The sequence below is a fragment of the Rhinopithecus roxellana genome, chromosome 18, assembly GCF_007565055.1.
Source record: "Rhinopithecus roxellana isolate Shanxi Qingling chromosome 18, ASM756505v1, whole genome shotgun sequence".
Taxonomy (NCBI): domain Eukaryota; kingdom Metazoa; phylum Chordata; class Mammalia; order Primates; family Cercopithecidae; genus Rhinopithecus; species Rhinopithecus roxellana.
In genome coordinates, this window is record NC_044566.1 from 30,562,868 (window position 1) to 30,588,084 (window position 25,217).

General features: G+C 32.9%; 1 protein-coding gene across 19 annotated transcripts in view; it reads right to left on the reverse strand.

The window, feature by feature from the left end:
- Positions 1 to 869: 869 nt before the first annotated feature.
- Positions 870 to 25,217, reverse strand: part of RBM26 (RNA binding motif protein 26) — a 95,752-nt gene continuing 71,404 nt past the window's right edge. For 12 of the 19 annotated variants that reach the window (XM_030922062.1, XM_030922057.1, XM_030922055.1 and 9 more), the window contains 5 exons: positions 24,037 to 24,123; positions 11,418 to 11,531; positions 8,606 to 9,782; positions 7,894 to 7,952; positions 870 to 4,040 (listed from right to left, as the gene is read on the reverse strand). In XM_030922062.1, coding sequence (XP_030777922.1) covers positions 9,693 to 9,782; positions 11,418 to 11,531; positions 24,037 to 24,123 — 291 coding nt within the window. In that variant the 3' untranslated portion in view covers positions 870 to 4,040; positions 7,894 to 7,952; positions 8,606 to 9,692. Of the gene's footprint in view, positions 4,041 to 7,893; positions 7,953 to 8,327; positions 9,783 to 11,417; positions 11,532 to 24,036; positions 24,124 to 25,217 lie in introns of those variants that run through there. The other 7 variants (XM_010361833.2, XM_010361830.2, XM_010361832.2 and 4 more) reach the window with 4 other exon arrangements.

Here is a 25,217-nt window from a genome sequence, read left to right on the forward strand (position 1 = left end):
TTAAAAAAAGATTAAAGGACAAATTCATTCATTGTGCAGAAATACTTTTCAGGTAAGTGAAGGCTGACAACATGCTTAATCTGCAACTACTCCACGGGGGCTGGCCATACGTGTTTGTGTGCATATACACAAACACGTAACTTTTTAAAATAATTGTACCATTATTAACCAAAGTCCTCTACTTCACTAGATCTCTTTTAACTAGACTTTTATCAAATTTGTGATCTGTTGATGAGAATGTATTTTCTTGCAGCAGCAGTGTCACGTTACCACGTTACAGATGACAGAAAATACATATGCGATGAAAATCGAAATAATTCATCATTCAATAAACTATTAAATATGAAATGAACATGCTGAATGATGGAAAAGCAGGCCAAATCAGATCGGGGGAAAAATGGTCCAGATGAACTGTGGAAATTACAGAAGTTCTGAAAACTTTCAACAGCTTTGCAAACTGACATTATAAGCACTTTGTGTCTAAGTGCCCTTCAGGAACTATGGCATTCCTTCTTTAACATCAGAATAGTATTTTTACACTTATCACTTACAATAAGAATTTTTTGGCTGCCAAGCGGAATAAGGAGAAAAACTTCCAAGCAGTAAAGGAGTCATGAATTAGGGGGAAGGGTCATGAGGATTTGTGTATGTGTGAAAGGAGGAGACATTAAGCCAGTGACATATTGGTGCCAAAATTGACTTAATACAACTTAAAATGGAGGGTAAAGAGGGGAAGAGGAAATGTAGAGTCATTTCTTTGTATAAACATTCTCAGAATTCTCAATAATGTAATGCCTAATGAATGCAATTTTTTCCAGTATAAATTAATATAACTGATGCAAGATGTAGGACAATTTTAAAACATTAACTGTTTTTAGTAAGACTTTTATTTTGAAAATTTTCAAAATATAAAAATAATAAATATGGATTTAACAAAACATAATTCAACTATAAATAATAAAAATGTTGACAACCCCACATAAACATTTAATACTATAAACATTCTAAGCATACAAGAGTAGTTTTCTAGTTCAAGTTTTATCTTTTTTCAGTTCAAGTTATCACTTTAAAAAAATAAACAAAAAAGCTGCTACAGCTTAACCAATTGCTTTCGCTCCACTCAAAGAGCAGGGAAATTTTTTCCCCATGCCAACACACATTCATGAAATGGGATACTTATGGGCACAGGTATTTAAAACTGGAACAATCCAGTCTCCAAACAAGAAGACTCCTTTGGTGTTTTTCAATTCAACAGTCCACAGACATTGCATTAAAATAAACCACTTATTAGAAGAAATCTTGTGCCAGACAATATGTTCTGAAGTAGCATCACACCCAAAACAGGTTTAACCTTCTGAGAATGAAAAGCAGGCATCCATGAATGCTTTGCTGATACTTAAAACATTCTATCATGTGAACATTCATTAAGGTGCTGGAAGGAAATCATGGGGACAAAACAAAAAACTCGACACATCAATGCAAAAACCTACAATGCAATAATACATCTCTTTACAACTCATCAAATGTTCTGTGAATATTGAAGAATCACTATGCCTCCTCTAGAGTGATGGATATGGGAATTTAAAGCAAAGCAGGATTACGTATTTTAGTATTAAAAGTTTTTCATTTGAAATAAGGGAAAACCAGCCATGCTGAATGTTTTTGGATTCTAGCCAAATTAACTGCCTTCCTCTTAACAAAACAATTTTCTTTTTGGGAAGCTGGGCACAAGTAAGTGTAAGGTCATTCTGCATCATATTCTTAAATTACGATGTGTTTCTAATGGGCTGAGCTCTTTATCCACACATCAGAGACCACTTTTATAATTATGCTGCTGCTACATTATCATAAATCACAAGCAATCAGATTAAAACCTAGCAGTCTGAACAATGGGTTCAAAAATGATATTGAAAGGTTTTATAGCACCAATAACTTTTTCCTAAGACACTTGAGGGGCCTGTATCATTTTAAAGTATGATTTATCTTGTAAACAAGACCAAAAATATTCAGTTGATCTGTATTTTGAGCATAAATATTTATAAACTCTATTTAAAAAAAAACAAATATAGCATGACTAGAGCAGCTTAATAGTGTAAAATCTAAGTATATTGAAAAATATAAAGATATATAAAAGGCTTTCATTATGCAATCATGCAGAGGAAACTGCTTCGTTCAATTACACAAAAGTGATTCTGTACAGTTATCTACAATAGCTCCATGAGAATCCTACTTAGGAAAATAATGAAAACCTTATCTTTAATTAATCAACATATGGGGATTTTAAATATGTAACTGACTAAATCTCACAGCAATTTTCAAAAAGCGCAGTGATCTTCGTGAGAGTCATCTTGACTTCTGATTCTCAACGGTATCTTCAATTTTGTTTTGCTTTGTTTTTAATTTTAAAAGCAAAAAATGAAAAACCAAACCCAACCAAACAAAAACACCAGGATGACAAAGCTGCAGGTAGTGGCATGTGGTCCATATCCATTAAGCCATCAACACTGTTAACACCTAGTGTCTTCAGACAATGGTCTTTACCCTAGCAGTAAGCCACTGTAGTAGGGCAGAAAATTCTTTGTTCAAAATTAAAAATACTCAACTATTTTGGGAAAATATTTATGAACACCCTGTGGCTAGTTTGCAAATGTGAACCAAAAGTCTTAACAATTAAAAAAAAAAAAAAAAAAGCGCCTTGTAAGCTACCAGGTCCTTAAAATATTAGAAGACTTTCTAATTGATGTATTTTCTTTAACCAAGCCTAGAATTAACCATGCTGTGTCCAACCAATGTGGATCAAAACAGATAATTTACATTATGACTGATGTGTTTATTACATTCTTTTTATTTTTCATGACAAATGCAATGCATACTCAAGGGGAAAAAAAATTTGAATATTCAGCTTTGCACCAAAAAAAAGTGATAAACGTAGTATGACTGGATAAAAATAAAAACGAGGGTGAATAAAAATCAGTGTAAATTGGACTTTTCTAATATAGCTACTACCAAGTACAGCTTTCAACTTTTTAAATGCCTCCTGAGAATCTATGAAGGAATACTCAGAAACTAAGTGAAAACATTTCTTATGGTGCCCATTATAGAAAGGATATTGTGGGTACATATTTAGGATGAGATTTAATCATATTCTTTATAAGTAATTCTAAGCCATATTAAGCCATACTGCTTATAAATAATTTGGACACACACTTCTTAAAATGGGTAAAAACTAGTCTTTACCAATTTTAGGCACACGACACTATTTCCTCTTGCTTTAAAGGTCATCTTTGATGTCTTGATTGAAAAGTCCAAAAAATGTGAAAAAATTATGTTAAGACATACAATAAGTTTTAAAAGACTTGTAATCCACAGATTATCATTTGTCACTTAGAAGAAAATTATTTTCTTTGTTGGCTCTGAAGAGTTAAGAATTTTTAAAAAAAATATTTGGGTAAATGACCTTGGCAACATCATCAGAAAGTATAGTCAGAAGAAATGCACAAGCTATTACAGTACATAAAAAAGTACTTTATCATCTATTCAAAATTATTTTAAGTGGCTATCCTACTCCCAGAAATACATCTTAAGATCCCCCCCAAATTAAAACCAAACTCATGTTTAACTTTTTAATTCATTTTCATTTTAAATTGTTCATGCTAATGAACACAGTAGTATATGGCTTTACAGATTTCCTAGACACAATCCTCAATTTGGCTCAGACTGAATATATGTCATCCAAGAGAACTTTTTCATTCCTTCTTAAGGTGTTTAAAAAATAAATGGCTATAAAGTACAGGGAGAAAACATTTAAGAATAAGGTCAGAGCACACATTCAGATACACTTGGAACTCAGATGTACTCTTAGAGAACTGTAGAGATAAAATGCTAATTATAGTACATGTAAACATCTGTTCAAATTGATAAAGAGTGAACATGAAATAATAGGATGATATTATTGTAACAGTCGTCTCCAGACAGGAACTGGTCTTGCTCTTGCAGTCACAAAGCTAAGGGAATTCAGGCAATGATGATCTCTCTCTCTGCTGGAAAAAGAGAAGACTATTAAAAAAAAACTTTGAAAACAGCAAATAAATCTAAAACTTGAATCACATCATAAATTGACCTCCAACTTTTCTAAACATTAAAAAAATCTATTTGAGAAAGAAATCAAAATCAAAGTTGCAGGAAGATTACACAAAGCTTTGGGCTAAAATGATTTTAACAAAACCTCTCTGCATCACGCTTCCTTCAAACATTAGGCTGCAAAAGATCACAGCATACAACATATCTATGGTCTAAAATTTTCATTAGAAAAACTAGTAACTGATATGGAAAATTTTCACAGAGATGTGGGTAGGCAAAGAAATTTTAAGAAATCATGAACAAATTCCAAGACTTTGTAAATAAAAATGAAAACAGAAACAATTTTCTTAAGGTTTCCCAAAGATTTTAAAGTAATTGCAAGACACATCTAATTTTCTTAAACTCCATATGATAATCACTTCATTTGTTAATCACATTATATGAAGTAAAAGTATACTAAGCACAAAGGCCCACAGTAAAAATAAAAGGAATACATGGAAATCAGACAGTGCCTGGTATATAAGGAGAGGCTTACTTTGGATGATGGGAAAATGAGTAGATGAATGAAATAAACAGTGAGGGAGGAATTTAGGAATTTAGGAAGCAGCAAGTATAAAAAGCAGATACCAAAAAAAGTAGAATTTTAAAATGCTTTTAATTACATTAAGTAACAAGCACATAATATGGATAAACGGCAAGAAAGTTATTACCAAATTAGGTGTTTTTCTACTAAGCAAGTGTGATGTTTTTCATTAGCAATTATTTGGAATGGCAGTCATGTTCACCAGTTTCTTTCCTAGGATTTTTAGGTAGCAACTTTGGAAGATTATCTGTTGTCATCTGATAGGTATATAATGATCAGAAAGGAAAAATTTAAAAACTGCTCTTCTCTAAAGTCCTGTATACATACCTTTGAGCAACTAGCCAGTTCAAGAAGTTAACAGGAACAAGGTAGTTCCTGAGATCTGGGAAAAGGAAATTTTCTTCTTGTCTTACAAATATTGTACACTAGTAATTTAATTATGCATTAAATTTTCATTTGTAATTTATAGTATTTTATAAGAACTAGAAAAGCCCCGAGAGAAAGACCAAAAAGTTAACTAAGCCAGAATTTCACGCAGGAAATTTTTGTTTTAAAAGGCTAATATAGACTTTTGTAAGTGGGGCAGGGCGTGTCTGTGTGTGTGTGTGTTGGGTGGAGCTTACAAAATTGATATAAATTCTAGAAGAACTAAAACTAGTTTTTTATCATTAGTCTACATTGTAAGGGGGAAAAGAAAGAAAACATTGATAAAGTTTGCTTCATACTCTAAAATAGCCAGTGATATTTCAACATACCAAATAAGCAACTGTTGCTTCCTTTTTGAACCCTTATAGGCAACGGTTAGTGTTCCAAGTAAGAGTGGATAGACTCCCCCAAAATCAGTTCTAGTAAGAAGACATTTCTTTCCATTAAACTTAGCCACACTTTCTACAGGAAATCAGCTAAAACAGTGAAGTCCTGTCTTTAAACTATTAGTTGTCATACTTAATCAAATCACAATAAAACAAAAGCTATGGAATATTCTCCCACTCCTGCAACATGTTTTCATCGAATGCTTGGTATCAGTTAAATATAAAATTTAATTTGATATGTTACAATTATCCAGTAACATTTAAAACAACACTGCTTAAGTAGAGACACAAAATATTGGGTGAAATATGTAAAACGACAACTCAACCATCCCTTGAAATAATCCTAATCAATCTTTTAACCAGTAATACACAATGTTCCTCAATTTTTTCCTGTAGGAAGAGGTGACCTACATTGCTGTCCTCAATCCTTTTCCAACTCCCAAATCAGTCTGCAGCCCAGGTCTGTACTAAAGCAAAATAATCCATTAGGAGAGCTGCAGAATTAAAAAATGTGTTTCTAGTTTTAGGTAGCATATTGTTTTGTTTTGTTTTGTTTTAAAGAATAAACTGAGATGGAAAGGAGAATTTAAATCCATACTGGTGAGAGAACTGACTGTATCTGCATTACTAGCAAGTACTTCTACTTTAAACCTCTGAATTTAGACAGAAAATGAAAAGTTACAATTGGGAAAAGGAAGTGCTAGTGAATACAGAAGTTCATCTCTATTTTATAGGCTGAAAGTGATTCGTGCTGGCAAATGCAAGCATGTAGGAACACTATACACAAAATTGTACCAAGCGGCATCATATAAATTATCATAACCAAATCCAAGTTGCTTCCAATGATAAAATGATAGAAAACAATGACGACAACAAGGAGAACTGGCTTATATTAAATTGTTTTGTATCAAACACGAATACAGTACCAGGGAAACTACAGATGTAAAAGGGACCTTAGAGATCATCTAGTCCAACTCTTTTTACTTTACAGACAAGGAAACAACCCTGGATAAGGCAAGAGACTTGCCTAAGGCCACAGAGTTAAGTTGCAGAACTGGGACCAAAAGCTAAATCTCTTATAAACCTTGTCTAGTATTCTAAACTAGGTCACCTTTGGATATAAAAATTAGTGGGATGGACTAGACTGGTGACTCTTAGTATTTCTAATCATACACACTGACAGAAACGAAAAGTGTATTTTACCTCTGAAACAGACTACAACATTTATTACCCCAAAATATTAATGCCTTACTAAATGTTGTGGAAACTCCACGAAGTCTACATATGTGTATACCTCCATCAGTACTTGTTACTCCACCAGTGACAAACTTGAACTGTATCAATTGCTTAGTAAAATGCTCCCAGTGACTGAGGGTATCTTCAAGAGATTTTTGGAAAATTGATAAGAATTAACAAGGGAGGTATTTGTCACTCTATGATTGGATATTTAAATATGCATTCATTCATTCATTAATTCATCCAACAAACATTTGAGTGCCCACTATAAGCCTGGCTTTGTGATAAGCACTAGAGATAAAATGATGAATAAGACATGGTCCACCTTCCTAGAGGAGCTTGTAATCTAGTGGGGAAGACAGACATAAACCAGATAAATTATATTACAATGTAAGTACTGTAACAGAGATATGAACAAAGTGCTGTATTAAAAGGGAGGGTATAAGTATGAACTGGCGAATGACCAAGTAGAATGTCTACTAATTTTGTGCAGTACCTTTGAGGCAAGAACTACCATATTTACTATAAACACAATCTCATGTTCCACTCCATCAATAATTAGGAAAGCAGCAACAACACAGAGTTTAAAAAAAAAAAAAAAAGTTGGCACTGAAATCAGAATACTTGAATTCAAATCTATTTTCACCCACTAGCTATGACTGGGCAAAACATCCCATCTCTATTAGCCTAAGTTTCCTTATCTGTAAAATGGAAATTAATAACTCCTTCCTAAGTTTTAAATGAGGACATATGAAAGTACATGTAGAGTACTAGTATTTATAAACAAGTAAAATATTCAGTAGCAACTTAATAGTAAGTAATATTTATAATTAAGATCATATTAATACTATGATGATATAACTGTAAACCTAATTAATGTTCATAAGATTTAATCTCCATTCTTTGGGACCACACTGAAACATATTTGTCTTCTGATTCATTAAAAGCAACATATTTAAACTTAAAATATTTTAAGTTCTAGGTTACTTGGAAATTTTAGGCTAGGAAAACAGATTAGCTATTCATGGACTGAAATAAACAGAATATGTATTTTCAGTTACATTATAAGGGAATTTTTAAATTTTTGAAATATCAGGCTAAAACATACTAATCAAATTATAAAGCCAAAAATCAGCATGGAGATTTAACTGGCCTTTGAAAGATTTACTTTCTTTATAATACCTGTTTGGTGTAAAGAGAAGAAACGTGAGCCTCTGCCAATTTGGCACCTTTCACGACTACTAAAAAGAAAAGAAAACAAACTTACCTAATGAATCAGAATAGCACATAGTCAACATACAAGAGACTACATAAAAATAGATCTTTGATTTAAATATATAAGTAAAAATAGTGACTTTTTGAGCAAAGTCACTATTTTGACAACTGAAATCTGATTTTGAAATTTCAAATATAAACGCATACACTAATTTCAAGGCAAAGCATTTCTATGAAATAGTGTTACCATCAAGAAAATACACACAACTTCAACCCCAATTAGTGGGGTATGGGGAAGAAGAAAAAGAACAGCATCCTTAAGTTACTCCACTGGCAGAAGACTATGGTGGTGGTGGAACAACAGCTTTTGATTGTGAGGACCCCAATATGGAAGAAAGTAATTTTTTAAATGTGATTTTTAAAATATTATCACTATCATCTCAAGAGAGGCAGAAACACTTGCAATCGAAATGAATTTTAAAATATAAATATGTAATCTCCCACCCCCATTCTACAAAGAATGCATTCATTTCCTGGAAACTGCTGTATCAACTTGCAATGATCATGTTCATTTGCAAAAGAAATCCACTTAAAAAAATCACAGTATTGTTGCAAACATCAAAGATTTTTATACAAGTATAGGAAGTACACACTTAAAATATCAGACTGGAACACTTACCAAACAGTGTTTTCCTAAAGTAGTATCTATAGTACATTTCTTTATTCATTTATCTTCAAATGGTCAAGTTTTCTTTCATACATCCAAAATGTAATGTGATGTTTTCTTATTCACCAAATGTTAGCTCTACTTGTAGTCTGGTTCCAAACTAATCAGCCTGCTTTTTAAGACATTTGTTGAAAATTTATAGGATCAAACCAAACTCAAGTGGTATAATTTTTAAACATTGGATTGTACATTATTGTAAGGGTACCAGTAACCATTATTATTAAGAATAAATTAGTGATTATAGCTCCTTTTGTGATAATTGGGGGGAAGGGTAGATCACCATCTGGAATGGTCTATTTTAAGTTTTTTCTTTTGTTTTTTCTTTTCTTTTCTTTTTTTAAATCAAGGAACATTGTCTTGGCTTTTTTTTTTTTCTTTTTTTTTTTTTTGTCATTGCTTTTTTCTTTTCTTTTCTTTTTTTTTTTTTAAGAGACCATTCCACTTTATTATAACATCCGGATGCATAAGGACTCATGTAAAGCAGTCAAACACCATTATCATTAAAACCCATATGGTAAAATACATACACAGTCCAACAAAAGGCTAATACATAGTAAAGCCTAAGCATACTACTATGTAATATTATAATACATAACTTGGAGACTTTAGTTAGAGTACTATGTTATCTATTCAGTTTTGAAAACATTCATTAAGATTTTAAATGCAAATTCATTCCTTATTTGGAATAAAACAAAATCCTCTAAGTTATAACAAGTATTGGTCATAAGTTTTCAGACCTATTCATTAAATTACAAAGAACCCAAAGAATTCTGTAATGTCCAGTAGAAGTATGTAATAAAAACATTGCATATGTTTCTAGTATGATGTCTTTAGCAATTGTTTACTGAAATAAAATGCAAACATCAATCTTTCAAAATACAAGATCAGAAGGTAGTTTTCTTCTTTTTTGTCTATTTGTGAAATCCATCTTCATCACATTTTACCAAAAATTGTTTTTACAAATATGTAAAAGTACATTAGATAATACTAATGAAACACAGGTAGAGTTCTAGCATATGTAGATCAATGATCAGTCAAATCATCTTCTCCAAGAACGAGATTCATTGTCCTCTTCTTCTTCATCATCATCTTGAAGTAATGAGTCATCCACCAAAGACTCTTCCTGAAACTTTAGGTTAAAATGTATTTAGGAATTTACCCAAAAAAAAAAGAAAAGAAAAAAAAGGTGACACTTTTAAATACTGATCTCTCTCAACAGAGTTGAATACAAAAGGCATTTTTATAGCTAGAACATTCACAAAACAAGGAAAAGCGACATTTAACCACTCAATGGTTTCTCTATATGATCTATTCTATTGTTTGCATGAAACACACTAAACAAATTATCAAATTAAGCCTTTGTACATGCCATTTTTTCCTGCCTCTCTTTAGCAAAGTACACCATCTTCTGTAACTTTAAAATATTGGTCAAACTTTTTTAAAAAAGAAAACAGTAAGTTTTCTCTCATTTACCCTCCTAACCTTGAATACTAAAATCAACCAATGACTTGTATAAAATTCTACCAGGATTTATATTTATATTTATTCTCTGCTGTATGCAACAAACATTTTCTATTATTGCATTCCTTTCTTTTCCCCACTCCCTTCATAAACACTTCTCAGACTGCTATTTCAAACTTTTCAAAATACCTAATACCAGGAGCTCTCCTGCTTTTCTCCCCATTCAATTCAAACTCATGGAAGGACAAAGGTATAATCTAAAATATAAAATGACAAATCATGTATATGAGTTTCAAAATATACATTTTTATTCTTGCATTTGACTATGGATATGTATAACAGCCTTGAAATGCTCTTCAAACAAAATGAAGTGCCACTATGAAGGTAAAACATGGAATCATTTAGTTTCCCCACCTTACCTTTATTTCTTAAGTTAAACTTTCTCCTAAAGTTTATTTGGTGATTAAATAAGAGTTGCTTACTTTTAAGTTTTTGCTTTCAAAGGGCTCTACCACTTCACTGGCCCATACCTCTTAGCCATCAGACTAATTGCTGTTACTCAAAGAAAAATGCACACTTCCATTTTTCCTGATGCTTATTCCTCCATCTAAAATACCTCTCAATTATATTCCCAGCTCCAGTTCTAGATTATGAAAGCTATTTTATTGCTTAGGGCCCAGTTCCACTGTCAATACCTCCTTTAAAATTTTCCGGGATGGAAACAATCACTCCTTCCTCTGAGTTTCCAGAGCATGTTGTTCAAATCTTTATTCAGCGTTATCAGTCTGACTTTTATTGTAACTAGTTTCTTATGTGTCTGCCACCACCCCCCTTTTCAGATTATAAGCTCCTTGATGATAGATAGGGACCGTGTCTTATTCATTTTTGTGCCTATGACAGTATCTACCATATAACAGGCATTCATTCTAATAACTAAAATGATATATGAATTAAAATAAAGGAAAGCTGAAATGTTAATAAAGCAACTGAGAATAGATTACCCTAAAACTTAAGATATTACAAGATTTCCTGTGGATAAAAAGCTAATAATTATTGTCTCTAAGGGTAAATAAAAATGGAGTATATATATGATTTTCATATATTCTTTTTGAATTAGCAATCCACAGTTCTTCTCATAATCCAGAAAATTTAAAGTTGTTTGCATTTATCTGATATCCCCCTGCCTGGACTATGGGTCAGGAATAAAAGTTTTATGTTAAATTCAAAGCCACAAAAATCACATTTTATATAAAAGCTATGAACGATTAAGGGTAAAAATAAGTGGAAAAAAAAAATAACATACTTCTTCTTCATCAGGCTCAACTTCTTCTGTTTCAACAGCTGAAATATTAGTTACTGGTTTATTCCATGCCAGTTTTAGATCTTGCCCTTTGAAACGAGCTCCATGAACTGCAGCCTAAAATGATTAAAAATATTGGAATATAAGACATTAAAAATTTCTGAAGAAAGAAAATTTCATAGTGCCTAACATTAAAATTCAAATAGCTAACACAACTGAAGATGGCTATCTACACGTTTGCTTTTTATTTACTATTCAATTTACTATTATAATTTACATTTTACTTTTTATGGTTATTTACTCCTACAATCAGACTAGTAATTGCAAATCCTTTTAAAAAGAAAATAAGGATAATTCCTCATAATAAAATAGAGCTATTTCACTACTGGCCAATATTTGACTAAAAGAAATATGTCTACATGTTTATAACACAATGACGATTGCTGTTTAAGATGACAATCCCAAGGTACTTCAAGATCCTAGTTTTAGTGTCTGAATCAATGTCTAAATTAGGATCAATATGCTAAATATATATTATTTCATTTTAATTACTGTTCATTTACAAATGGTATATAGTAATTATTAATCTTTAATAAATAATATTTTGCATGTGTACATTATTTTCAAATTACATCAAATGACCAACTACCATGAAATGTTTATTGTAAAACTAATATGAAATATAACTGTCTCCATGAAAGGAAAAAAAAAAACCCTCTGAACTTTTCTATTGAAAAAGTTTTTCCTGCCGAGCTTTCATAACTGAATATAAAACATGAACTTACAAAACAGTCATGTCTAAGTACTTGTTATATACTAAGCGGCTGGTTTGGAAACTGCATTCAAATTAGAGTAACATGAACTAAGGTAAATCCAGTGTTAGCAACATACTGAAAATAACTTATACTTACATGAGATTTATAATACAATCTCAAAGTACAGCATAATGTGAAATGTAGAAGCAATTACATATTCAATGATATTTGACATAAGTTGTGTGGTATTAAAATCCCCAGGTATAAATTTTAAATCTACACATATAGATTTATGATAAATTTTAAAGATTTCATGTCTATTAAAATGCTGCTCAGGAGTATTTTTGTCACAATGTCATACAACTAGAATTTTTTAAAAAAGTACTTACATATATTTCAATTCCAGGACAAGTTGCAATTTTTTGAAGCTATCACTATTACATAAAAATGTTTCATATTACTATAAGGCATTCTAACTGTTTCATGCAAAATACCTACTCATAAAACTCATCCTTACATTCAGCTAAAAAAATTCACCTAAAAAGCAAAGAGTTACTGACATTTTAAAAAATAAGTTATTGACAAAAATTTCTGATGATCTAACTTTACACATCTCTATAATCAGCACAAAGCTCCTCAAATCTATAAGATGAGCCTAAAACTTTCTAAAGTTTCAACTTTAATTACAAGATGATTTTCAAAGTTTTTATTAACATTGCTCCATTACAAACTTGAGAATCAGGCTGTATAAATTTTTGAAAGAACTGAGTTTTTGCTTTCTGAAGATGTAAATTTACTCAGGAAAACTAAGAACTTCTGATGTTATAAGAAACATATTCCATAATTATACTTTCATTTTGATAAAACTATGTTTTTATATTAGAAAAGTTCAAGAAACCAATATTTCAGGTAAGTGCAACATAAAATTTTTAAAGTTTAAACGATTCCTTCTGCAACCCACCCATTTTATTTTTTACAAAGATTCAAAATTTCAGGCCACATAATGTAAAAAAGCACAGTTCATGATTATCCCTAGCCCTAGAAGATAACCACTATTCTGTGAGGAATTCGGAGTTAAATCCTACATATATTTTTCTATACACATACTAAAAGAACTTCTGTATACAAGTATGTATGATATGTATATGGAAACATACTAGTTTATAACTTCATGGTTAAATTATTAACCCAATTCTTTTTATAAATATCTCTCAATGTCCATACCAATAAATCTGTCACTTTTCTTGAATGGCCATATATAGTATATATTTAGCATAACTAAAGCAGTTTCTACAGATATGAACAATCTTGTGTATTTGTACATCTTGTGTGACTTTCTATTAGAAGCGAAATATTTCTTGACTTTTTTCACAATCTGTGCTGCTTGCATTTTTCTAACTGAATGAAGTTTGGTGATATTTTGGGCAAAATATTTTCCCCAATTGGACTTTGATTTTATGATGCACCTTTTATTGGACAGAAAGGCGTTGTTGTTGTACTTTTGTTTTTGTCATGAACAAGTTTAAAATTTTTCACATACTGAAATTTACCAATGTTTTCCTTTATGAATATCGTGCCATACCTTAAAAAGCCCTCTCGATATTAAGATTATTTTCAAAAAAAAAATCCCTAGGTTTTCACTATTTAAAAAAAAATAATTTTGTAGCATGTATTAAATGTTTTATGTATTTAAAAAAGAAAAAAAATTCATCCAATTTATATGTATTTGGATATTTAAAAAAAACATAATGCTGTCTTTTTTCCAAATAACTAGTCAATTGTCCCAACATCAATTACTGAATAACTTGTTTTATTCCTTGATTTAAAACATCTCCTTTGTGATCCATTAAAATCCTCATAAAGTCAGGCACCGCAGAACAATGTTTTAGTCAACAATGACTATATACGACAGTGGTCCCCTAAGATTTTAATAAACCTGAAAAATTCCTATTGCTTAGTGACCTTATAACTATCATAATACCTTGTTCACATGGTGATACTGGTGTAAACAAACTGATTGTGCTGCCAGTCCAGTCATATAAAAGTATGGCATGCACAATTATGTACAGCATAATACTTGAATATGGACGGCAAATGGCTGTTACTAGTTTATGTATTTACTATACTATATCATTATTTTACAGTGTACTCATTTTTTTTTTAAGTTAATTATAAAACAGTCTCAGGCGGGTTCCTCAGGAGGTATTTCAGAAGAAGGAATTGTTATCGTAGGCCATTGCCTATGATACACACATTGCCTATGACAGCTGTGTTTGTGTTACTGTCCCTCAAAACTTTCCAGTGGAACAAGACATAAAGGTACAAAACAATGATACTGATGATTCTGACCCTGTTTAGGCACAGGCTAATGTATGTGCTTGTGTCTTAGTTTTTAATTAAAAAGTTTAAAAAGTAAAACATTAAAAAAAAAGTTAAAAATAGACAAAAGCTTATTGAATAAGGATATAAAGAAAATATTTTTGTACAGCTGTGCAGCATGTCTGTGTTTTATGCTAAGTAGTGTTACAAGAGTCAAAAAGTCTAAAAATTGTAAAGTTTAAAAGTAAAGGTTATAGCAAACTAAGGTTAATTTATTATTAAAGAAAGATAAAATATTTCTATAAACTTAGTATAGCCTAAGTGTGCAGTGTTTATAAGGTCTAAAGTACAAGTTTATAAAATAGGATAGTAATGTCCTAGGCCTTTACATTCACTCACTAACTCACCCAGAGCAATTTCTAGTCCTGCAAACGCCATTCATGGTAAGTACCCCGTACAGGTATACTATGTTTTATCGTTTATACACTATTTTTTTTTTTTTTTTTTTTTTTGAGACGGAGTCTCGCTCTGTCGCCCAGGCTGGAGTGCAGTGGCGCAATCTCGGCTCACTGCAAGCTCCATCTCCCGGGTTCCCACCATTCTCCTGCCTCAGCCTCCCGAGTAGCTGGGACTACAGGCGCCCGCCACCACGCCCGGCTAGTTTTTTGTATTTTTAGTAGAGACGGGGTTTCACCGTGTTAGCCAGGATGGTCTCGATCTCCTGACCTCGTGATCCGCCCGTCTCGGCCTCCCAAAGTGCTGGGATTACAGGCTTGAGCCACCGCGCCCGGCCTATACACTATTTTTACTGTATCTTTTCTATGTTTAGATATGTTTACCTACACAAATACTTACCATTGTGTTACAACTACCTCAGTATTCAGTATAGTTAACACAATGCCACAGTTTCGTAGCCTACGACCAACAGGCTATACCATATAGTGTAGGTGTGTAGTAGGTTATATCATTTTAGATTGTGCAAATACACTCTGTGATGTGTGCACAATGAAACTGTCTAACAACACATTTTTCAGGTCATATCCCTCTTAAGTGGCACATGACTGTATAAACTTAGGCCTATTTCTGAACTGTATTGTATTGTATTATCTGCTTTGTACTGCTTTTTAACAGTAGAGATAAGATAAATAATTTCCTAAAGTATGCTATGGCAGTGCTTCAAGAGTTATGCATGTACTTTAAAATTTCATTAAAATATATTTTAAAAAATCAACTGTACAGCCATTTATAAAATGTTAAGGAACACCATGTTTAAACGTGCTCTACAGGATGTCTACTTGAGCAAGGAGGTAGTGGTCAAAAAAGGTGAAAGTGGAGCTACATGTACAAATCCACAAAATATGAAAGAGGGGGGAAATAGTATCGGATGAAGATAAAATTTGCTTCCCAATGCAAATGTAGCTGATAATCTAGATTAAAAAGATAACTTTTGAAAAAACTACCAAAGTACTAAACTAAAGCCAGAAAAGATAAATCTAAACCAATCATTTCTACAAAACAGCCTGTAAAGACACATTTAATCATTAGATGCTGATAGTTTCACAAATGAATTCTATTAAAATTTTAAAAAACATATTTCCAATGCAACTTATCTCAGAAAGCAAAGAAAAATGGAAACTTTCCAATGACAACAGAGATACCTGACAAAAATATCCCTCCCAAAATTTACAAACCAATCTTACTTTTGAAAATAATTTTTAAAAGTTTTGAAAAAGAGAAAGAAAAAGAAGAGTTTAGTGATTTTTAAAAATACAGTACTATAGGATTTAAACTAGGAGAGAATGATTAGAAGCAGTACAATGAAATAAGGTGAAAAAGAAAAAAAAATTCATTGTTATACAAACATCAAAAGGCATTATAAAAATCCATTTCTAGCCTGGGCGTAGTGACAGAAACCTGTAATTCTAGCACTTTGTGAGGCTCGGACAGGCAGAGTGGTTGAGCTCAGGAGTTCAAGACCAGCCTGGGCAACATGGTGAGACCCCCATCTCTACAAAAAATACAAAAATTAGCCAACCGTGGTGGTGTGTGCCTATAGTCCCAGCTACTTGGGAGACTGAGGTGGGAGGATCACCTGAGCTCAGGACATCAAGGCTGCAGTGAGCTGTGATCATACCACTGGACTCTAGCCTGGGTGACAGAATGAGAACCTGTCTCAAAAAAAAAAAAAAGTCCATTTCTGATCAAAAATCTTAACAGCTCTTAATGAAACAGAGTCATTTATATTCTACCTTAAGACAAAAAGCCAGCATCACACATAATACTGAAAATACTAGAAGCATTTTCATTCCGCAAAAAAGTCAGTCACTATTATTACTATTTTTAACATTTTTCTAAAGGTAAACAAACAATGAAATAACAGAAAGTAGTAAGTGTAGAAATGTGAAAGGTAAAACTATCATTTTTAACCAAAGATAAATTGGATGAAAACCCAAAAAACCCAAGAGCAAAATTAAAATCGTCAAATAGTTTGATAAGATGGCAGTTACATATTTAATCAAAAAAGATGAACAGTCTTCCTACATATGAAGAACCAGTAGAAAATATTATGGAACAAAACATATCATTTAAAATAGCAATAAAAAGATGAATTATTATGGGGAAATGTATAAGCAATATATGTTGTCTATATACAGAAACTATAAGCAGAGAGGGTGGGAGACAGATGAGGGTTGAAAAATTACCTAATGGGTACAATGTTCACTATTTGGGTAATGGGTATACTAGAACCCCAAACCCTACCAGTATGCAATATACTCATTAACAAATGTGCACATGTACTCCCTGAATCTAAAACTTAAATTAATTTTTAAAAAAACCTGGCCAGGCGCGGTGGCTCCAGTCTGTAATCCCAGCACTTTGGGAGGCCGAGACGGGCGGATCACGAGGTCAGGAGATCGAGACCATCCTGGCTAACATGGTGAAAGCCCATCTCTACCAAAAAATACAAAAAACTAGCCGGGTGCGGTGGCGGGCGCCTGTAGTCCCAGCTACTCGGGAGGTTGAGGCAGGAGAATGGTGTAAACCCGGGAGGTGGAGCTTGCAGTGAGCTGATCGGGCCACTGCACTCCAGCCTGGGCAAGAGAGTGAGACTTCGTCTCAAAAAAAAAATTAAAAAAATAAATAAATAAATAAAAAAGAAAACTTTAACATTAGTAAGTAATATACACTGGCTATATTAAAAAAATTAAAATGCTCTTACAATGTAAAAAGTACTAAAGAACTTGAAAGACAATGAGCTTTCAGAGGAAGGTTTAGTATTTGAGGAAAATTTAGTATTACTATGTTCATTCTCCCATAACTTTATCTTTTAAAAGTTTATTCAAAAGTTTACACAGAAAATAAACACTTAAAACACACCAGCAAGAGTCTGAAAGTGAGTAATAATTGCGTGTGAGAGGGAATCCAAACAACTGCCCTGACAAACTACTGAGATATATGAGAAAGCTAGTTTAATTAAAACAGTGAGAAAAAGGCACATGAAGAGAAAACTTATCAGTGGAAGAGCCTGGAACACCCAAATAAACATACCGGAAATTTATATATTTCACATAAGCTTGGAAAAACTAGACTTAACTAATGAACCCAATAGGCTTCCTATTGCACTCCTTAGACCAAATAAGTTCCATGTAAATTTTTTAAAAAGTGAACGTAAAGTCTTCAAAGAAAAAAAAAGCCTATTAAGAGTACTAGAAAAAACAAGGGAAAATGTTTATCATTTCAGATTGGTGAAAGCCTTTCAAATTATAAAAAAAGATTAACCGGACAATTAACTCTTATTGTGGAAAATACAGCATAAATGAAAAGTCATAAAAATATAACCTATGAGCTAATTTCCAAATATACAAAGAGCTCCCACATTAAGAAAAAAAAAAAAAATAGACTACTCAGCAACATAATAGAATGGGCAAATGACATTAATAGTTGATAGACATAAAAACAAACAGCATTTAATTAACGTGAAAATGGCTCAACTACAATCAGAAAAGTGAATTAAAACCTAAATGAGTTGCTATTTCAGTTTGATAAAACTGAAGATAGAAAACTGATACCCCACTCCGATAAAAATGAGGACAAACTACATACCTATGCATTTTTTTTTTTTATAAGAAAAGTAGTAAAACCACTATGTAGCGTGCACACTATGGCAAGAGTGTAGGGAAAAGGCACTCTCATACATCTTTGGTGGGCAAATAAGTATAACCTGTATGGTGGGCAATCTTCATTAAAAATTTAAACGTACATATCCTTTCACCCAGCATGTTGGTGTCAGTGAGAAAGGTGGAAAAAAGTAAGACACATTAAGACCCATGAGATGAAGTAAGAACCATATGGTCTAGAATTAACAAGCATCAGAGTGAATTCTGAATTTATCTTTATCTATCTACTTGCATGTGTGTATATAAGTGTATGTATTAAAAGCTTTATAGCCCAAATTAAACCCAAAGTATCAGTATGAGCTCTAAATTTATTTCATCTTTATACATGTGTATATATGTGCATATATATATATACATGTTTTTTTTTTTTCACTCCCAGCTCTGACAACTGAGAAGGATTAGTGACAGTAACATACTTAATAGTAATGCATAGCTGTAGTACCCAGACTGTAGTGTCTAAATACCTTTGCCTAATAAATAAACCAAAGCTCCTTAGAGAAAGGGTCAATTTCAGGTCTGGAAGAGACAGTGTTTAAAATGAACCTAGAACACCTCTTTATACCAGAAGGAACAAAACTATCGCAGATCACTCGGGTCCTGTCAAAAGAACTCAGGAGCCAACCTGTAGTCTTCTGGCCAAAGACGGAATAACTTTAACATTAATAATTGACAGCAATGGATTTGTACCCATAAAATATTTACGAACTTATGACTGCATAACACCAATCAAGCTATATCAAAATATGAACCTCATCTAGATCCTAATTTTTAAAAAGTAAACTTACAAGAAATTAGACAAATGTCAACCCTGACTGCATATTTGATATTTAGAAATATAATTTTTAGGTGTGAAAGTAGTACTGTATTTTTTAAGGCTCTATCATTCGAAGAGCCAACCTACGTGAAAAACTAAATGAAAAAAGAAGGAATCGAACCTCCAGAAACTGGTTCCATCATTTAAGGTTCTATCATCTAAAATGTTTACAGATGAAATGATACAATGACTATGAATAGCTCCAAAATAAGGAGTGGGCAAGTTGTAGTGAGTGAATTATAGACGAAATAAGATTGGCCCTAAGTGGATAACTGCTGAAGCTCAATGATGTGCATGTGGGAATACATTTTACAATTCTGATTTCTATACTATAAAATGTACAAAAAAAACTGAGTTTTAAATCTGAAATATTTTATTTAGAGGCTTGTCTCTAGTCTTTTGACTACTCTTACACACATTCATTCAAAGCTTACAGCAAATTAAGGAAAACAGGCATATATACAACAGAAAGCAAAAAGGTTAAAGATTTAACAAAGGAGGAAAAAACTATGAAAAGTAATTGTGGATTCCACATCTTACATGGAAAATGTTCTGGAAACAATTAAGTTTGGAAAAATGTTGGGTGAAACAAAATTAAACAGGTTTGTTTACCTCTGGACTTAGTTCATTTAGACTACACTTCTAAATGGAATATAAAAATGCAGCCTTTCACAAACTTATGTGACAAGAGAATCCTTTGTTAGGGGATCTCTTGCAGAAACAGTCTTTTGCAAAAACTATGGAGAAAAGTGACTTGAGATATAGATAATCACCAAAGAGTAAATTGCAATCCTACGGTTCCTCACATTTTTAGTAACGATAATATAACTAATATATAAAAGAAGTCTAAAAGCAAGTTTATTAATATTTGTAATGTTATACAATGTTAAAGCAGGAGTTATGAACACAAATACATATAATTATATAATATATATGACCACAAATTTTTAAAAACATGCAAAATGTAATTTTTAGAAGTTACAAAGAAAAGACTTCCAATTCTTTAACTGCTGTGTTCAATGCACATGGCTACTTTCCCACAAGCTTCAGACCTCGTTACTAATTCTGGTAGCACAGGGCCCATCACATAGCAGCACTTAATAACTATTAAGTATCAGTCAAAACACACACACAAAAACTCTGCTATGCACATAATTTGACTTCTTTTGGTTGAATCCATTTAGTAAAACATGATTCTCTTTCCCCCTATTTTTTGCTAAGATAGGGTCTGGCTCTGTTGCCCAGGCTGGAGCACAGTGGCATGATCTCAGCTCACCACAACCTCTGCCTCCTGGGCTCAGGTGATCCTCCCATCTCAGCCTTGCAAACAGCTGGGACTGCAGGTGCGCACCACCACACCTGGCTAATTTTTTGGTAGAGATGGGGTTTCTCCATGTTGCCAAGGCTGGTCTCGAACTCCTGGACTCAAGAGATCCACCCCACCTGGCCTCCGAAAGTGGTGGGATTACAGGTGTGAGCCACTGCGCCTGGCCCCTCTTTCCTTTTGATATAAAAAATTGTACCTCTCGGCCGGGCACAGTGGCTCACGCCTGTAACCCCAGCACTTTGGGAGGCCGAGGCGGGCGGATCACGAGGTCAGGAGATCAAGACCATCCTGGCTAACATGGTGAAACCCCTTCTCTACTAAACACACACACACACACACACACACACACACACACACACACACACACACACAAATCAGCCAGGCATCGTAGTGGGTGCCTGCAGTCCCACTTACTAGGGAGGCTGAGGCAGGAGGATGGCATGAACCCGGGAGGCAGAGCTTGCAGTGAGTTGAGATCTCACCACTGCACTCCAGCCTGGGCGACAGAGCGAGACTCTGTCTCAAAAAAAAAAAAAAAAAAAAAAAAATTGTACTTGAGTTTGGGACTATAGGTTTCATTTTTGGTCTGATTATTCTAAAACAGCAACTTAATTATTCCTATTCTGAACAGGATCTAGGACTCCTACAAAGGTACGGTAACAATTCAGGGCAGAAAAGATAATATTCTAATCAGGTCATGGAAGAGACTACTTCTTTATTCTTGTCTGAGTACTTATCCGACTTTAGTACTTTGGCATGCTGATATACAAAAAAATAGAAAATAAGGTAATAGGAACCATCTTCTAGGTAACAAGACAGAGTCAAACCATAAACCATCTTAACCTAAAGCTAGAAGTGTTCTGCTTATATTTCTAGTCTTTAAAATGCTTCAATATTTTTCCTGAGGAAAATTTCTCACTTTTCAGTTATATCTGAATGTCTCAATTACCTTATTTATTCCTGTACTTTCACTTTGAAATACTATGCATCTATTGGTTATAGAAAATAAATTCATTCACTCATCTAGGACAATGGTCCAGAAAATAAGAACAATGTAATATTTGAAAGTAAACATTGGCAAGAGCTGACAATTTTTCCTTGGGAAGTGTATCCTTTATTGCGAGTTTATGTTCTCCTACATTTTCAGTATTAAAATTTCCTTTATTTTATATAACGATGGTGATAGTACACAACAATCTTTTTGTATTTTTAAAGTATTCTTCCCTGGCAAAATAAAAAATTGATACCTCTATGACAAACACACAAATTTTTAAATTCCTAAACTTTACTGTTCCCTGAAATCCAAAAGTTTGAAGACCACTGCTCTATATGTATCCTGCTTGTATAAGATAAGCTTCAACTTAATTTTCTATTCTTTCCAACACTACAAAATTTTAAGAAACCTTCTGGTTTAAGGTTATGTTTATGGTTTAACAACTTTTATAACTAAAAATCTAAACATTTATCATAGCAGTGGTCATTACTCTTTTTAGTCTATTAAGTAAATCCAACTAAAGCTATTTCCTCTAAATAGGTAACTCTCATTAGACCTAACTTGACCTTAGTTATTCTGTCACTTATTCAACCTTCCTGTAATTCAGTGTTAAAGTCTTCCTTATACATTAATCCCTGGTATTTTTGATTGCTATTCACTTTGAAAAATACATTGTATAAACATCTAAGGTACAAAAAGCAAGACCCAAGAAAGAAGGTATGTGTCAACAGGTCTTTCCATGAGCAAAATTTCCAAAAATTAATTAAGAAGCAAGAGGTGTTAATTTTTTCTCAGCCATATAAGCAAGCAAGGGAAGTAGTACATATTTAAAGTTCTTACTAAATCCACAAATTTGGCAATATTTTAACCATTTGTACAGTAACAACTATCATTGTTTCACAATACCACTATTCCCTAGAAAATACATATAACATAACTACCTATCTAGCAATAGACTAAAAATTGTCAACTGAAGCCACCACTGAAAGGAAGTTTATTCTACACTTGCACTTAACAATACCCTGGAGAGAACATTTAATCAACGATATACCCTTTTCAATATAACATACACACATACAAGAGTTTTAAAATCTCATCAATTTTAAATTACTTTTTACTTTCACAAAAGATCATTAAAGAAATGATTATTCAAAACTAGCTTTAAAAAGAGAACACCCTAAGATCAGGAATTCCTATTTTATAAAATAGTGTACTACCCCCAACCTTCACCCCCAAAACTAGATTATTTTAAGGCTCCAGTTGAATGACTTATCAGACCCATAGTCTTACACTGGTTACAATGCTCCAAAGGCAACTTCTATCAGGTAAGCAATGTACCACTGTGCTGGCAGAGAACATTCACTACAAAGAGGATAAATAAATTTAGAGGTTTTTTCAAAACTTATTTAAGTTGTAATCAACTTAAAACTTATGAAAAGCATCCCACTCTTTCATTTGGAAAACTATTTCATCCCTGGAACAATGGCAAGGACAAAACAGTGACATTGTCTTCTCTATAATTCCTGAAGAAAGAACACACAGAGCAAAAAAGGCCCCTATGAATACCCCACACCTCACTCCCATTTTCCTTTTTTTAATCTTTGGAACCCAAATGAAAGACAAAGTTGCATATATTCCGGTCAGTCCTTGGAAAGACAATTCAAGACTGATGGTTTAAGGTAACCTTACTAAAAGTACGCTCAAAGTTAGAGGTATATACCATGTCTTAGGCAAAAAGTCACAGAAGTCTAGTTGGGGCTATGTTGAACTAGGGACACTTCTTTTAGAGTTCACCCTGATGAGACCAGAAAGCAGCAGATGAGGAATGTTAAGTTAAGATGGGCAGACATTAGAACTGCTTGTACCTTATCCCTCACCACTCATTCGGCCAAAGCAGATCCTGTTTTGGGTCAGCTGAAAAAAAAGAATAATGGGTAGTGAGGTGGCCCTATCTATTATGAAAAAGAAAGAAAGGAGAATCCCTGGTATCTCATGACAACACAATTTGACATTCCACTTGGTGACTAAATACGTATTTTAACTATATTACATTATACACAGAATTGCTTAACTGCATTAGGACATTCTTTGAGGGCATGAATTCCACTTCAGGTGTTCTACCTATTATCAAAGCATATTATTTAGTAAGTTAAAAAAATTCATTTACATTAAAACTTAAAAGTAATACTTATAAATCATTTAAATCTGAATTGATAAATTATTTTGAAAACTTACTGCTTCAGCTTCTGCTCTTGTCTTGAATGTAATTACTGCATGAAGTGAAGAATCATCAATCTGACAATCTTCAATTTCACCATATTGCTTTAAATTAAAAAAAAAAGTATTTCCTCCAAATAAATATTTTGAAATATCCAAAAATCTTCATGGTATTAAAAAACATTAAAATACTAATAAATATAACCCATAATACACACCAACTCATAATGGTTAACAGAAAAGTATGGTAAGCAACTTATTTTAGTGTTTGATATTATAAGATAAAAGGTAGTCCTATCTTCCAATCTTACTCACAATTCACACTTCCCAGAATTAGTAAGACTTATACTTGATTGAACTATGCTTTAAATGAAGGAAATAACGGTCAAAGCCTGAGCTTTCTTGCTAACTTTCCTCTTATTAAACCAATCCAAAGATAAACTCTTTCTTAAGCAACATACTGAATCCTCAGAATTTCTATGAGTTTTTGGTACCATTCCCAATAAATGGTGAAAGAAAGAAAAAGAAAATTTAAGTTAACTTCCTCAAAGTTAATTGTTAATTACTGGGACGAGATTCAAGTTCTCCTGATTCAAAAGTTTAACATTCTAACTGACCATGGTTTTGCTTACTACACACTCCACTGTACTTTATACTTGTTTACAACATTTAAACACTAAACACATTATATTATTCCTGTTTGTGGTTTGTTGGATTTTTTCCCTCATGTGTGGGAGGGATTTTTCTACAAACAGCAACCTTTATCCCACAAAATTCTAGTCCTTTATATATCATTACCAATAGCTTCCTTCTTATACCCCCAAAGTTTATAACTGTAATCTCCTTAGATCCACACATATCATAAAAATGTTCCGTAGAGCACAGTAAAGAGAATGTCCTAGAGCCACTAAATTCTAGCTCTGCCAGTTATTAGCTGTGTAAACAAGTTACTTAACCTCATCATGCATTATTTTCTTCATTTCTAAAATGGGCATAATAAAGGTATCTGGCCGGGCGCGGTGGCTCAAGCCTGTAATCCCAGCACTTTGGGAGGCCGAGGCGGGCGGATCACGAGGTCAGGAGATCGAGACCATCCTGGCTAATACGGTGAAACCCCGTCTCTACTAAAAAAAATACAAAAAACTAGCCGGGCGAGGTGGCGGCGCCTGTAGTCCCAGCTACTCGGGAGGCTGAGGCAG